Source organism: Microcaecilia unicolor, chromosome 9, assembly GCF_901765095.1.
Source record: "Microcaecilia unicolor chromosome 9, aMicUni1.1, whole genome shotgun sequence".
In the NCBI taxonomy this organism is placed as follows: Eukaryota; Metazoa; Chordata; class Amphibia; order Gymnophiona; family Siphonopidae; genus Microcaecilia; species Microcaecilia unicolor.
This window is the reverse complement of record NC_044039.1, coordinates 143,060,647-143,074,868: the sequence shown is the minus strand read 5'-3', so window position 1 is coordinate 143,074,868 and position 14,222 is coordinate 143,060,647. Positions and strand designations below refer to the sequence as shown.

Below are 14,222 nucleotides of genomic sequence, written 5' to 3'. Positions count from 1 at the left end.
TATGCCAGAAACACAAGACAGACCAAGGGGACAAGACGTACACAAAGGCTAGGCAGAGACAGGATTCAGGATATACACTCAGGATATACACACTAGCTAGGCAGAGACAGGATTCAGGATATACACTCAGGATATACACACTAGCTAGACAGAAGCAGGGCTCAGGAAATACAAGCAAGCTAGGCAGAAACAGGACTCGGGGTATACAAGCAAGCTGGGCAGAAACAGGACTCGGGATATACAGTGGTGGAAATAAGTATTTGATCCCTTGCTGATTTTGTAAGTTTGCCCACTGACAAAGACATGAGCAGCCCATAATTGAAGGGTAGGTTATTGGTAACAGTGAGAGATAGCACATCACAAATTAAATCCGGAAAATCACATTGTGGAAAGTATATGAATTTATTTGCATTCTGCAGAGGGAAATAAGTATTTAATCCCTCTGGCAAACAAGACCTAATACTTGGTGGCAAAACCCTTGTTGGCAAGCACAGCGGTCAGATGTCTTCTGTAGTTGATGATGAGGTTTGCACACATGTCAGGAGGAATTTTGGTCCACTCCTCTTTGCAGATCATCTCTAAATCATTAAGAGTTCTGGGCTGTCGCTTGGCAACTCGCAGCTTCAGCTCCCTCCATAAGTTTTCAATGGGATTAAGGTCTGGTGACTGGCTAGGCCACTCCATGACCCTAATGTGCTTCTTCCTGAGCCACTCCTTTGTTGCCTTGGCTGTATGTTTTGGGTCATTGTCGTGCTGGAAGACCCAGCCACGACCCATTTTTAAGGCCCTGGCGGAGGGAAGGAGGTTGTCACTCAGAATTGTACGGTACATGGCCCCATCCATTCTCCCATTGATGCGGTGAAGTAGTCCTGTGCCCTTAGCAGAGAAACACCCCCAAAACATAACATTTCCACCTCCATGCTTGACAGTGGGGACGGTGTTCTTTGGGTCATAGGCAGCATTTCTCTTCCTCCAAACACGGCGAGTTGAGTTCATGCCAAAGAGCTCAATTTTTGTCTCATCTGACCACAGCACCTTCTCCCAATCACTCTCGGCATCATCCAGGTGTTCACTGGCAAACTTCAGACGGGCCGTCACATGTGCCTTCCGGAGCAGGGGGACCTTGCGGGCACTGCAGGATTGCAATCCGTTATGTCGTAATGTGTTACCAATGGTTTTCGTGGTGACAGTGGTCCCAGCTGCCTTGAGATCATTGACAAGTTCCCCCCTTGTAGTTGTAGGCTGATTTCTAACCTTCCTCATGATCAAGGATACCCCACGAGGTGAGATTTTGCGTGGAGCCCAGATCTTTGTCGATTGACAGTCATTTTGTACTTCTTCCATTTTCTTACTATGGCACCAACAGTTGTCTCCTTCTCGCCCAGCGTCTTACTGATGGTTTTGTAGCCCATTCCAGCCTTGTGCAGGTGTATGATCTTGTCCCTGACATCCTTAGACAGCTCCTTGCTCTTGGCCATTTTGTAGAGGTTAGAGTCTGACTGATTCACTGAGTCTGTGGACAGGTGTCTTTCATACAGGTGACCATTGCCGACAGCTGTCTGTCATGCAGGTAACGAGTTGATTTGGAGCATCTACCTGGTCTGTAGGGGCCAGATCTCTTACTGGTTGGTGGGGGATCAAATACTTATTTCCCTCTGCAGAATGCAAATAAATTCATATATTTTCCACAATGTGATTTTCCGGATTTAATTTGTGATGTGCTATCTCTCACTGTTACCAATAACCTACCCTTCAATTATGGGCTGCTCATGTCTTTGTCAGTGGGCAAACTTACAAAATCAGCAAGGGATCAAATACTTATTTCCACCACTGTACATGCAAGCTTGGCAAGCAGACAGAGGAAGCAACCAGGAACAAGCAGAGTCTTTGGTCAGGCAGCGGACAATAGAATAAACCAAGAGCAAACAGAGTCTTTGGGCAGGCAGCAGGCAGATGAATAAACCAGGAGCTAACAGAGTCTTAGGGCAGGCAGCAGATAATAGAATAAACCAGGAGCAAACAGAGTCTTTGGCAAGCAGCAGACAATAGAATAAACCAGGAGCAAACAGAGTCTTTGGGCAGGCAGCAGGCAGAGGAAAAAACCAGGAGCTAACAGAGTCTTTGGGCAGGCAGCAGGCAGAGGAATAAACCACAGATAACAGAGTCAGGGCTGAAGCTTCAGCAGCTCCAAACACAGACAGAGAGAAAATGGCTGAAGCTTCAGACTCCAAACGCAGAGCAAGGCAAAGGAACGACTAGCAGTCCACAGACACAAAACAGAAGGGCAAAAGCCCACACGGAAGGACTAGCAGTCTACAGACACAAAGCAGAAGGGCAGTGTCCACACAGAAGGACTGGCAGTCCACAGACACAAATAGCAGATGGGTAAGAGCCCCAGAGAAAGGCTAAGTAGCAGCGCAACAGTGCTCTCACTAACCTCACGGCCTTTTGGCATCACACTCTTACTTACTATGCAAAGGCCCTGAATGCAAGCACAGCACTTCCTTATGAAGGCTCTCACTGATGATGTCACCTACTGCAGGACAGGAGCAGGGAACACACTCACACCAAGTAGAGGCTTGGAACACATAGGAAGAACAGGCAGGAGTCACCTTGGAAGCTGGCACAAAACAAGCGGGAGCCATCTTAGATGCTGGCTCCTCAGAGAGGCATAGCCCACACAGGTGAGGTCTAGTGAAGCAATCAGCACACAGAGACAGAGACAAGCCTAACACAGAAACAGACAGAAGCCAGCATAGATGCTGACCCCCAGAAATAAGGTAAGTCTGAGGGTGGTCACGACCACAGATGTGACACTTCCTGTTTGCTCTTATACTTCATTCTCTCCATACCTCTAAATTGCCAGCCTCTTTTGAAAGATCAGGCAACTGACTAAAACACCAAGGGTCAAACATAATAAGCACTGACAAAAACCCCTTAGTACATATTGCCTCTAGTTTGCATTAACTAGAAGGAAGGAAATGAACTCTGTATTGCAACTAATTTGAATGGGTGGGCCAATGCCATATATTGCGTATGCACTGCCCACTGGGAAACCTGAGTTTGATTTCTGGGCCTAGTTATTGTTACTCAAACTGACCAGGGATGCTGTGGAAAAACCATTTACAGTGAAGGAGTCTGAGCCATTCTAATGCTTGGACTCGGGGTGCATGCATGCTAGGTTATGAAATGAATCACTTCTGACCAATAGCTGTTACTGTAATAGCTAGATGAGGGTAGGGGCAGTGATGTTTTGTAAGCTGGGGAAAATATTGGTTAAGTTTTAGATAAAGACTTATACTGGTTACGGTGCAATACCGAAATGACAAGAGAAAATTACTGGGCCCCCCAAAAAACATAGAGGAGCATTTTCGAAAGAACGTCCAAATCAGAATTTGGATGTCCCGCTCATAACATCCAAAAAACCCCAGTCATCTCACAGCCATTTTTAAACAGGAAAAATGTTGGATTTCCTGTTTGAAAATACAGTGCAATCCGCTTAAGTGCAAGGGTCTGGGACCAAAGAAATACATGCAGTTAACCGGAGCATGCACTTAACCGTTTTGACCCAAAGAAGCTTGACATCTGATAAACATATGTACAGTACTGTTTATTATGCATACAGTATACAGTCTCCATCAACTGATGTTAGGCTTACTTGAAGTAATCAGTCAGTAGTCCTCTGTACACTCTTGTGTCTGTGAGTTCCATAGACTACGTCTGCCAGATGGTAAAAACTGTCATAGCACGACATCCAGTGGCCTCCAGATAGGCCCGCACAGTGTTGAGACTGTCCAACGCTCTTGCAAAAGTGACAGGAGGTTGTTGAATTTCATCAGCATGTGCCTCGCTGCTCATTTCATCATCTGTTTCATTGCCTGCATGTAGGCGCATATCTCAACATCAGTGCTGTCGTCAGCTGTTTGTAGATCGTAATCAACAGCTATGTAGTGATGAAACTCCTCTTCAGTAACACTGGTTGGGATGCCAATAGCCTGTTCATCTGACGCGTTTGCAGCAGCTGCATCTGTTTCGTCCCTCTCCACATCCTTAACAAAGCTTGCCCGCTTGTAGCAGTTCACAGTGGTTGCCTGTGTAACATGATTCCAGGCTTCTTTCTGCATATGTAGGGAATCCAACAGTGATAGATTACGAGCCAGTTCAACAGCTCGTTTAACCTTGCCAGTCTGGTCATCCATAACGCTCATCAGACGACGTAGCACAAGAGCCCGATAATGCTGTTTGAAATTGGCTATTATGCCCTGATCCATAAGTTGGATCAGAGAGGTAGTGTTTGGTGGCAGGAAGACCACCTTGACATTAGACAGCCTGACATCATCACTGTGTGCAGCACAATTATCACAAAGCAACAAAATCTGATGCTTTTGTGCCCGCATTCTAGTGTCTAACTTCTTTAGCCACTGCTTCCAAATTTCCCCAGTCATCCATGAATTTGCGTTGGCCTCGTATGACACAAGAATTCGCTTAACATTCTTGAAGCAACGGGGCTGTTTGCTCTTTCCAATGATGAGTGGTTCCATCTTCTCACTCCCATCCATATTGCAGCAAAGGAGGATCGTCAGTCAGTCCTTCAATATTTTACTTCCTGTAATTTTGGCTTGTTTGAATGCAAGTGTTCCATCAGGAATCGTTCGCCAGTAGAGACCGTTTTCGTCAGCATTGAAAATGTTGCGAGGTGCAAACTCGTTCAAGATGGTAGGAAGAACTGAAACAACCCAATTTTCAGCACCAAAGTCATCAGCATCTTGTTTTTCACCATGCTGTTTCTTGAATTTTATGTTGTTCCTCTCCTTCCATCTCTCCGACCATCCAACAGTGGTTTTGAATTCAGTTAGTCCAAGACTTTCAGCTAGCTGATTAGCTTTCTTCATAAGCAGTGGATCACTGACAGGAAACTGTCTGCTCCTGACTGGAGAAAACCACTGAAAGATGAGCATCTTCTACATCCTCAACTTTTCCCGCCCGTTTTCGTTTCCTGTGTGGATTGGTATTGTTTTGCCAGTCTTCCAGAAGCTGATCTTTCTGCTTCAAGATACATGAAATTTGACTGGGATTGACACCATATTCTTTAGCAATAGATGCTTGACTTTGTTTTCTAATTTTTTAAGAGCTTCTATTCGTTCAGCCAATATTAAAGTCTTACAGTTGTGCAAAGACGACGACAACAACTCCAGTGTACACTCTGACAACAATCTTTCGCTTATTCTGCCTATGGCAGTTAACCGAGATTTCAAATTTACCGCCTCTTTGTCACATGCCAATTGGCTTCCATATTACGTGCGTGCACTTATGCGGAGTCTTTCCTGCAGAGGAGCAGTCTTAAACCATGCATATAAGCGAATCTTGCACTTATCAGTGGTGCGCTAAACCAAAGTTTGTCCCCATAGAAATTGATGGTGCCAAAAACGGAACCGAAGTACAGCATACAGTTAAACAGAGCATGCACTTATCTGACGTGCACTTAAACGGAGTGCACTGTACTTGAGAACATCCAAGATGAACAGCCATTTTTCCAAAATAAACATCCAAATTATGAACACCAAAAATCCAGGGTCATGGAGGTTTCTCTGGCAGCATTGTACAAAAATTGCCATACAAATATCCCTGCAGAGCAGAGAGGTCACCTAGTAGTCAATGCAGTGGACTTTAATCCAAGGCACTCAGTTTCATATTCCACGGCAACTCTGTTATTTTAAATGGTGAGCCCTCCAGAGACAGGGAAATATCTACTGTACCTGAATGTGCACTGCCTCAATAGTCTCAGGCTCACAATTTAAAGGTTTAAAAAAAAAGGGGGGGGGGAGTTTTAGTGGGATTTGAACTTGGGTCCTCTGGTTTATAGTCCATAGCACATGGCCATAATACCTGATATTATCAGGGAGCTTAGTGTCACTTTCAGGGGTGAGGGAAGGGGACACTAACTACTGGGAGATTAATGAGGGGTCATTCCTTAATACCTTCAGTGGTCAGTTACTCCATCAGGGAATCATAGGATGTCGTTCTTTTTTGCCTTGGACATTTCTTCCCATTTGATTATCGTTGTTGGACATCCTAAATATGGGCCCTCCATAGTCCCGCCCTAAACACACCCATAACATGCTCCTTTGCTGTTTGGAGAAATGGCATTGTAGGACGTCCAAATTCTGCCTTTTAAAAATTGCGATTTGGATGGTTTTGGCAGATGGACCTTTTGGGGGGCATTTTGAGACATCCATCTGCTTTGAAACTGAGTGCCATATTGATGTATTATTTAAAAAAATATTTTGAACTGAGTTCAGCTGTTACAAAAAGAAGTCTACAAATGTTTGTTGTTATTGTGACACCTACTATAAATAACCTGTTTCCTGTTGCCTCTGCTTTAGGGAGGTGAGCCAAGCATTGGGGGTTCTCACCTCTGTCCCTTTGGAGAATGAATTGTCTCAGGAGATGCAAAAGAAGGTAAAAGGTTACATGGGGTAGAATTATTTTATTGCAATTCAGGAGGGCACACCCAGTTAAACTTAGCGAGGTTGGAGTAGCCCAAAAAAACTTTTGATCTGAATTGGGAGATTAGATCACAGGGCACAAATGGGGGAAATCTTTTTTTGAAATGAAAAAGGAACCCTGCTCTTTTATGACCTTGCCACTTGCAGTGTTCATTGATGTGAAAAAGCTTTTGCTCCCTACTGATTTCCCCTACTATTGCATATATGTAACACTATTGTGGATTAAAAACTGGTTAAAGGATAGAAAACAGAGAGTAGGGTTAAATGGTCAGTATTCGCAATGGAGAAGGGTAGATAGTGGGCTTCCCCAGGGGTCTATGCTGGGACCGCTGCTTTTTAACATATTTATAAATGATCTAGAGATGGGAGTAAGTAGTGAGGTAATTAAATTTGCTGACGACACAAAGTTATTCAAAGTTGTTAAATCGCAAGAGGATTGTGAAAAATTATAAGAGGACCTTAGGAGACTGGGAGACTGGGCATCTAAATGGCAGGTGACGTTTAATGTGAGCAAGTGCAAAGTGATGCATGTGGGAATGAGGAACCCGAACTATAGCTATGTAATGCAAGGTGCCACATTAGGAGTCACCGACCAAGAAAGGGATCCCGGCGTCGTTGTTGATGATACGTTGAAAACCTCTGCTCAGTGTGCTGCGGCGGCTAAGAAAGCAAATAGAATGTTAGATATTATTAGGAAAGGAATGGAAAACAAAAGTGAGGACGTTATAATGCCTTTGTATTGGTCCATGGTGCAACTGCACCTTGAATATTGTGTTCAATTCTGGTCACCGCATCTCAAAATAGATATAGTGGAATTAGAAAAGGTACAGAGAAGGGTGATGAAAATGATAAGGGGGATGGGACAACTTCCCTATGAGGAAAGGCTGAAGCCACCTCCTCCTCTTCTCTCTTCAACCCTCTCCATCAACCAACCAACCAACCAACCAACTCTTTCTCCTCCTTTCCTGATATCTCCGAGGAGGAAACTGCCCGCCTTCTTTCCTCCTCAAAATGCACAACTTGTTCCTCTGATCCGATCCCCACCAACTTACTTAACACCATCTCTCATACTGTCACCCCCTCCATCTGTCATATCCTCAATCTCTCTCTCTCCACTGCAACTGTCCCTGACACCTTCAAGCACACCGTAGTCACACCTCTCCTCAAAAAACCATCACTTGACCCTACCTGTCCCTCCAACTACCGCCCCATCTCCCTCCTACCCTTCCTCTCCAAACTACTTGAGCGCGCCGTTCACAGCCGCTGCCTTGATTTCCTCTCCTCTCAGGCCATCCTCGATCCACTTCAATCCGGTTTTCGCCCTCTACACTCGACAGAAACAGCACTCTCTAAAGTCTGTAATGACCTGTTCCTTGCCAAATCGAGAGGCCACTACTCCATCCTTATCCTCCTTGATCTATCCGCCGCGTTTGACACTGTCAATCATGATTTACTTCTTGCCACACTGTCCTCATTTGAGTTCTAGGGCTCTGTCCTCTCCTGGTTCTCCTCCTATTTCTCTCACCGCACCTTCAGAGTACACTCTCATGGTTCTTCCTCCACCCCCATCCCGCTCTCTGTAGGAGTTCCCCAGGGATCTGTCCTTGGACCCCTTCTTTTTTCAATCTACACCTCTTCCCTGGGCTCACTGATCTCATCTCATGGTTTCCACTATCATCTTTATGCTGATGACACCCAGTTGTATCTCTCCACACCAGACATCACCGTGGAGACCCAGACCAAGGTATCGGCCTGCTTGTCCGACATTGCTGCATGGATGTCCAACCGCCACCTGAAACTGAACATGTCCAAGACCGAGCTTATCGTCTTTCCACCAAAGCCCACCTCTCCCCTTCCTCTTCTCTCGATCTCAGTTGATAACACCCTCATCCTCCCCGTCTCATCTGCCCGCAACCTCGGAGTCATCTTCAACTCCTCCCTCTCATTCTCAGCGCATATCCAGCAGGCAGCCAAGACCTGTCGCTTTTTCCTCTTTAACATCAGCAAAATTCGCCCTTTCCTCTCTGAACACACCACCCGAACTCTCATCCATGCCCTCATTACCTCTCGCCTTGACTACTGCAACCTTCTCCTCACTGGCCTCCCACTTAGCCATCTATCCCCCCTTCAATCCATTCAGAACTCTGCTGCACGTCTTATATTCCGCCTGAACCGATATACTCAGATCACCCCTCTCCTCAGGTCGCTTCACTGGCTTCCGATCAGATACCGCATACAGTTCAAGTTTCTCCTTCTCACCTACAAATGCACTCAGTCTGCAGCCCCTCCTTACCTCTCTACCCTCATCTCCCCTTACGTTCGTACCCGTAACCTCCGCTCTCAAGACAAATCACTCCTTTCAGTACCCTTCTCCACCACCGCCAACTCCAGGCTCCGCCCATTCTGCCTCGCCTCACCCTATGCGTGGAATCAACTTCCTGAGGCCCTACGACAAGCCCCCTCCCTACCCATCTTCAAATCCTTGCTCAAAGCCCACCTCTTCAATGTTGCCTTCGGCACCTAACCTGATACCTCTCAAGGAACCTAGACTGCCCCAATTTGACTGCCACTACTTGATTGTCTGTACATTTGTCCATTAGATTGTACGCTCTCAGAGCAGGGACTGTCCTTCTATGTTATATTGTACAGCGCTGCGTAACCCTAGTAGCGCTTTAGAAATGTCAAATAGTAGCAGTAGTCGTTTAGTGCTCTTCAGCTTGGAGAAAAGATGGCTGAAGGGAGATATGATAGAGGTCTATAAAATAATGAGAGTAGTGGAACGGGCAGATGTGAATAATTTGTTTACTCTTTCCAAACATACTAAGACTAGGGGGCATGCGATGAAGCTACAAAGTAGTAACTTTAATACGAATCAAAGAAAAATGTTCTTCTCTCGACGTGTAATTAAACTCTGGAATTCGTTGCTAGAGAATGTGGTGAAGGTGGTTAGCTTAGCTGGGTTTTAAAAAGGTCTGGACAGCTTCCTAAAGGAAAAGTCCATAGACCATTATTAAATTGACTTGTGGAAAATTCACTGCTATTTCTGGGATAAGCAGCATAAAATGTATTGAACTTTTTCGGGATCTTGCCAGGTATTTGTGACCTGGATTGGCCACTGTTGGAAACAGGATGCTAGGCTTGATGGACCTTTGGTCTGTCTCAGTGTGGCAATACTAATGTACTTATGAATCTTTAAACAAAATGTAATATTAGACAAAGGGAACCTAGGTAAACACAGTTTTTAAATGATTACTTCATTGGTAGTAAATGAAAAATGAAATTACATTTAATTAGGGAACGAAGTTATCCAACACCCATAGTACCCATGTGAAAAAGTAACTGCCCCCTTAGTTATTCAGTCAGCCAACTGGCCAAATTTGATAACTAGATTCAGGTGACTGAACACATTGAGTGCACCAGCCTTGTTGAATCTAAGCCTCACTATATATTGAACCTTACCATGAGAGTGAAGTAGTCACCACAAAGTTTCTACAAGAATGCTATGCCATGGTCAAAGGAGATTTCAAAAGAGATGAGAAAAATATATCAGTCTGGAAAGAGTTACAAAGCCATTTCTAAATCTCTGGGACTCCATTGAACCACAGTGAGAGCCATTATCTCCAAATAGAGAAGTCTTCTCAATTGAAGACTTGAAACAGTATTGAATCTTTCCAGGAGTAGCCAGCCTGCCAAAATTACACTAAGGGCACAACAACAGCTCATCTGGGAGGTCACAAAATATCCCAAAATATCTAAAGAACTGTAGCCTGAGCTAAGGTCTTGAGCCTCAGCTAAGGTCAGTGTCCATGACTCCACAAAATGGAATTCATGGGAGGGTAGCAAGGGGAAACCGCTGCTCTCCAAGAGTAACATCAATGCTTATTTCAGATTTGTAAAAACACACCTGGATGATCTTCAAACTTTTTGGGATAATGTTCTATGGACAAACAAGTCAGTGCAATGCTTTGTGTAACACAGGTCCCATTATGTCTGGTGTAAAGCAAATACAGCATTCCACAGTAAAAACTGTTCTGGAATTTTCTGGTCTTTTCTTTTGGGTCTGCTTATTTCTGTATGTTTCTGTGACTTTCCACTGATAGTGGCAAGACAGGAATTTGTGGCTGACAACAAACTGACAAGACCATTGCCATGACATCCCAACCAACTGTCTTGTTACAAACAAACTTTGACCCCCCCCCCCCCCCCCCGTTGTCATGATATCCCAAGTGTTTGTTACAAATATAATTTACTGAGCAGAGGTGTGTCAAGGACCCTAAGGGCCTATCACAGGTCTCCTATGTACTTGCAGGATTGCTGATTGGGTGATATATGAGGTGGTCCTTTGTGATGGGAAGGGTATATAAGAACTGCTCATCTAAAGAGACTCTGAAAATAGCCTGGCTAGCAAGAGAGCTTCATATCCTTTCCACAGCCTTTTTCCCAAGGGGGGGTGTACTCCTCCCCCCCCCCTGTAAGAACTAATTCTTTGCAGCTAAGAATCTTTCTTCCTTTCTTTCTCTCATCTCTGTGACCTTTGTATGACAGTGAGGAGTAAACTTTCCTTCCTCCTTTTTCTCTTTTTAGCCATTCTTTATATAATTAGCCCGACTTTTTATAATTGCCAAAGCTACTGATGTTAGATTTTGTAAGTTTGCTATTATTTTCAACAACTTGCTACTGATATCTGATCATGTTCTGGTGAGTAATAAAAGACATTTTCTCTTTCCGATTTCTGCCTAATTATTTCTGTGGTCAAAGAATAGAAAAGCCAAAAGCACACAGCCAGTACAGAGCATCATACCAACAATAAAATATGATGGTGGTAGTGTGATGGCGTGAGGATGCTTTGATGCCTCAGGATCTGGAAAACTTGCCATTATTAAAAGAACCAGGAGTTATGTACTGTACCAGAAAATTCTTAAGGATAATGTCCAGTCATCTGAGCTGAAACTGAAGCGTAATTGAGTTATGCTACAAGACTGTGGTCCAAAACACAAAAGCAAGTCTACATCTGGATGACTGAGGAAAAACAAAATTAAAGTTTTAGACTGGCATAGTCAAAGTCCTGACTTGAACTCAATAGAGATATCATGGCAGGACCTGAAATAAGCAGTTCATGCATGAAAACCTACAAATGAGTCTGGATTAAAGCAGTTCTGCATAGAAGATTGGACTAAGATTCCTCAACAGCAATGTGAAAGACTGATATCAAATTATTGAAGTTACCCCTCATTGACAACTAATATGCAGGTCTACCTTTGAACAGTATTGACTATATGGAAAGATTTTGGATTGATTAAGCTATTGGCACTATTGATTTTGGAACAACTACTAATTATTTCTATAATGCTACTAGACGTACACAATGCTGTATACATTATACAAAGAGAAAAGAACCCCCCAAATCACTAATGTTGAAACACATACCAGGAAATGTAGATGGAAAGCGATGACCACAAATGCTCGCAGTCTAAGCAATAAAGTTCGTGACCTTCAAGCCCTGATGTTGGAGGCAGACTTAGATGTTGTTGCAGTCACGGAGACGTGGTTCAATGGTTCCCATGAATGGGATGCAAACATATCAGGCTATAATCTATTTAGGAAGGATAGAGAGGGTCGTAAAGGTGGAGGAGTAGCTCTGTATGTGAGGAATGATATCACGGCGACTGAAATGACAGGGACCTGGGGAAAGGAAGAAGCAATATGGATCACCTTAAAAAGAGGGGATAGAGCCTCTGTCCACGTGGGTGTTGTCTACAGACCCCCGACACAATTAGAGGAACTAGATAAAGATCTGATTGCAGATATTCAAAAATTGGGAAAGAAGAGAGAGGTTCTGTTGATGGGAGATTTCAATCTGCCGGATGTAGATTGGAAGGTTCCGTCTGCAGAATCGGAAAGAAGTAGAGAGATAGTGGATGCTTTTCAAAGTGCTCTGCTCAGACAAATGGTGACGGAACCCACGAGGGAGGGAGTGACGCTGGATCTGGTGCTCACAAATGGGGATAGTGTGTAAAATGTCCGAGTGGGTGCCCACCTGGGCGGCAGTGACCATCAAACGGTTTGGTTCGATATGACGGCTGAAGTGGAGGGTGGCCACTCAAATCTCAGTCTTAGATTTCAAGTGTGCTGATTTTAGTAAAACGGGGGAATACCTGAGGAAGGAGCTGATGGGCTGGGAGAACGAACAAGAAGTAGAAGGACAGTGGTCCAGGCTGAAAGAAGCTATAAATAGAGCCACAAGCATTTATGTAAGGAGAGTAAATAAAAGCAAGAGAAAAAGGAAACCGATATGGTTCTCCAAGTAAGTGGCCGAGAAAATAAAGGCTAAAGAGTTGGCGTTCCTGAAATACACAAAAACTCAAGAAGCCAAACACAGAGAGGAAGACCAGAGGAAACTGAAAGAAGCCAAGAGAGAGATATGTCTGGCGAAAGAAAAAATGGCTAGAAATGTAAGGAGGGGTGACAAAAATTTCTTCAGGTATATTAGTGAAAGGAGGAAGACAAAAAAGGGAATTGTGAGACTGAAAGATGCTGCGAACCGCTATGTAGATAATGATGAAGAAAAAGCAAATTTGCTAAATAGATACTTTTGTTCTGTTTTCACAGAAGAAAATCCTGGAGAAGGACCACAATGGACTGGCAAAAGTGCAAATGAAAATGGAGTAGATATAGCACCGTTCACGGAAGAGAATGTGTATAAACAACTTGAAAAGCTAAAGGTGGACAAAGCCGTGGGACCGGACGGGATCCACCCCAAGATATTAAAGGAGCTCAGAGAGGTTCTGGCAGGTCCTCTTAAAGATTTGTTTAATAAATCATTGGAAACAGGAGCGGTTCCATGGGATTGGAGAATGGCGGATGTGGTCCCTCTTCACAAAAGTGGTGATAGGGAAGACGCTGGAAACTACAGGCCGGTAAGCCTCGCTTCAATTATTGGAAAAGTAATGGAAGCGATGCTGAAGGAAAGGATAGTGAATTTCCTGGAAGCCAATAAGTTGCAAGATCCAAGACAACATGGTTTCACCAAAGGGAAATCATGCCAAACGAATCTCATTGAATTCTTTGACTGGGGTGACTGGAGAATTAAATCAGGGATGTGCTATAGACATAATCTACCTAGATTTCAGCAAAGCTTTTGACACAGTTCCCCACAGGAGGCTCTTGAATAAACTGGATGGGCTGAAAATAGGACCCGAAGTGGTGAACTGGATTAGGAACTGGTTGACGGACAGACGCCAGCGGGTGGTGGTGAATGGAATTCGCTTGGAGGAGGGAAAGGTGAGTAGTGGAGTGCCTCAGGGATCGGTGCTGGGACCAATTCTGTTCAATATATTTGTGAGTGACATTGCTGAATGGTTAGAAGGTAAACTTTGCCTTTTTGCGGATGATACAAAGATTTGTAACAGAGTGGACACCCGGGAGGGAGTGGAAAACATGAAAAAGGATGTGCGGAAGCTAGAAGAATGGTCTAAGGTTTGGCAATTAAAATTCAATGCGAAGAAATGCAAAGTGATGCACTTAGGAAGTAGAAATCCACGGGAGAAGTATGTGTTAGGTGGTGAAAGTCTGATAGGTACCGAAGGGGAGAGGGATCTTGGGGTGATAGTATCTGAGGATCTGAAGGTGACGAAACAGTGTGACAAGGTGGTGGCCGTAAGTATAAGGTTGCTAGGCTGTATAGAGAGGGGAGTGACCAGCAGAAGAGAAGAGGAT

At 44.3% G+C, this 14,222-nt stretch overlaps 1 protein-coding gene across 1 annotated transcript in view; it reads left to right on the top strand.

Moving 5' to 3' along the window:
- The window catches only part of HEATR4 (HEAT repeat containing 4), a 132,802-nt gene that overhangs the window by 101,849 nt on the left and 16,731 nt on the right, over positions 1 to 14,222 (top strand). Inside the window, exon 14 of the mRNA XM_030215365.1 lies at positions 6,384 to 6,459. Coding sequence (XP_030071225.1) covers positions 6,384 to 6,459 — 76 coding nt within the window. The remainder of the gene's footprint in view (positions 1 to 6,383; positions 6,460 to 14,222) is intronic.